Genomic DNA, 1,694 nt, shown 5'->3' on the forward strand with positions numbered 1-1,694 from the left:
ACTGCCAAAAGAAAAATCAGAGTGGAGGCATCAAGCTAAAATATAGTTGGGGTGAGTAAACTTAAAAATAGCAACGTAAGAATCAAAACCTCCTATTTAGGAACAAAAGATACACAATCAATGGCGAGAAGACATTTTTTCAATTCCACCACGCCTTTCAAAACCAGCTAGCTACATACCCAAAATGCAACGCGTCCACGGACAGGGGTCATACATTCTTGTGTGTTGTGCTAGAGTAGCTAATGTAGCTATAGCGCTGCTAACAGAGGTCTTCTTTCAAACCCCCAATTTTTACATGTTCAAACTTGTACTGTAGTCTTAGCCCAAAATGGGAATCATGAACAGGTGGGTCCCAAAAGGATAAATCTTCCACACATGCAGTGGACTTCCAACACACGTAACAGACTCAGGTAGGGGTACAACATTGTCAGGAGTTCTAGGATATTTAAACATTTCAAGCAGGAATCAGTAATTTGTATCAGTATCTTATTAAGCGCTATGAATAGTTGATGGTTGCATTGGTTGGCCGGTTTGGTACAAACCCACTCCTTTTACCTCGTTAGCAGATAGTTAGTTTGCTAAACTCAGAGTGAAGGGCCAGTCGGTAAGCCCGATACCTCAAAGAGAGCAGAGAGATCACAATTAATCATAGAAACGGCCTCAGGTCTGTCATTTTAGCAACAGTATTGAAGCGGCAAGTGTTATTGAGTAATACACAAATAAAACTTTAATGGCAAACTTTTTTGACATAATAATATGAACATATTCCACTAAGAAGAGACTAAAAAAATGAACACAAAACAACATAGAACACACAGACGTGGTAATCTGCGTTAAAGGAAATGTAGTTATTGTGCATTACTAATCTTATGTCATTTTTTTTTTTAAATTTCAGGGCTTATTATACAAGAGAGCATCTTATACACGGAGTGAAACTGGTGGAAGTAAAGACAAATCAGGGAGAAAAGATGATCTGGTTAAAGTTATCCCTGCTTTAGAATAACCAGGGCGATGAGATTGGATGGCAGTGCGTGATGATTGTTCAGTTGTTTCAGTGAAGAGGGGCGACGGTGTCCTTTAAGCGGAACAGGGTCTCAGACAGGCACCCAGGACGTAGGTTGGGCTACGCCATCCTACCGTGAGACCTGTGATCGCCAACAGCGACTGAAGTATATACTGAGCAATGCTTCAGTCACAAGGTCAGCCTGAGGGAAAAACGACATGTGGCAAGGATTTTCTTGGGGAGATGAAGATACAGAATCAAATATGTGCATTTGGGTTACAGACAAATACTATTTAATAAAAATATATAGCAGACACATACAATGGTTTAAATAACGTTACATATCGTAATGACATTATTTTGGAGCAATTATAAATATCACACTTTTATTCATCTTCTATTGCACTAGGGTGTAAATCAAGTTCAAAAGCCAACTTATTAAAGTTTGAAAAGGATCCAGGTTGTTAATCTACACTAAGTCAGGCTGGTGAGAATGTCTTTTCTGATTGTTCAGGTGACCTCTGGGAGTTTTCTCCGTCCCGGCGGGGGAAAGGTGGTCATCGCGTTTGTTACAGAATCTCACAACCGACAGTGATGGTGTTGCCACTTTCTCATTAAGCACAGCTGACTTTGAAGGGGACATCCAATTACAAGTAAGAAGTAGAAACTGCAATCTATAACCCAACATTTG

General features: G+C 39.9%; 1 protein-coding gene across 1 annotated transcript in view; it reads left to right on the forward strand.

The window, feature by feature from the left end:
* The first annotated feature begins 328 nt into the window (after positions 1-328).
* The window catches only part of LOC116680818 (murinoglobulin-1-like), a 5,975-nt gene continuing 4,609 nt past the window's right edge, over positions 329-1,694 (forward strand). The window contains exon 1 of the mRNA XM_032509535.1: positions 329-345. Within this exon, the coding sequence (XP_032365426.1) occupies positions 329-345 (17 nt within the window). The remainder of the gene's footprint in view (positions 346-1,694) is intronic.

Source organism: Etheostoma spectabile, chromosome 3 (assembly GCF_008692095.1).
Source record: "Etheostoma spectabile isolate EspeVRDwgs_2016 chromosome 3, UIUC_Espe_1.0, whole genome shotgun sequence".
NCBI classification, from domain to species: Eukaryota; Metazoa; Chordata; class Actinopteri; order Perciformes; family Percidae; genus Etheostoma; species Etheostoma spectabile.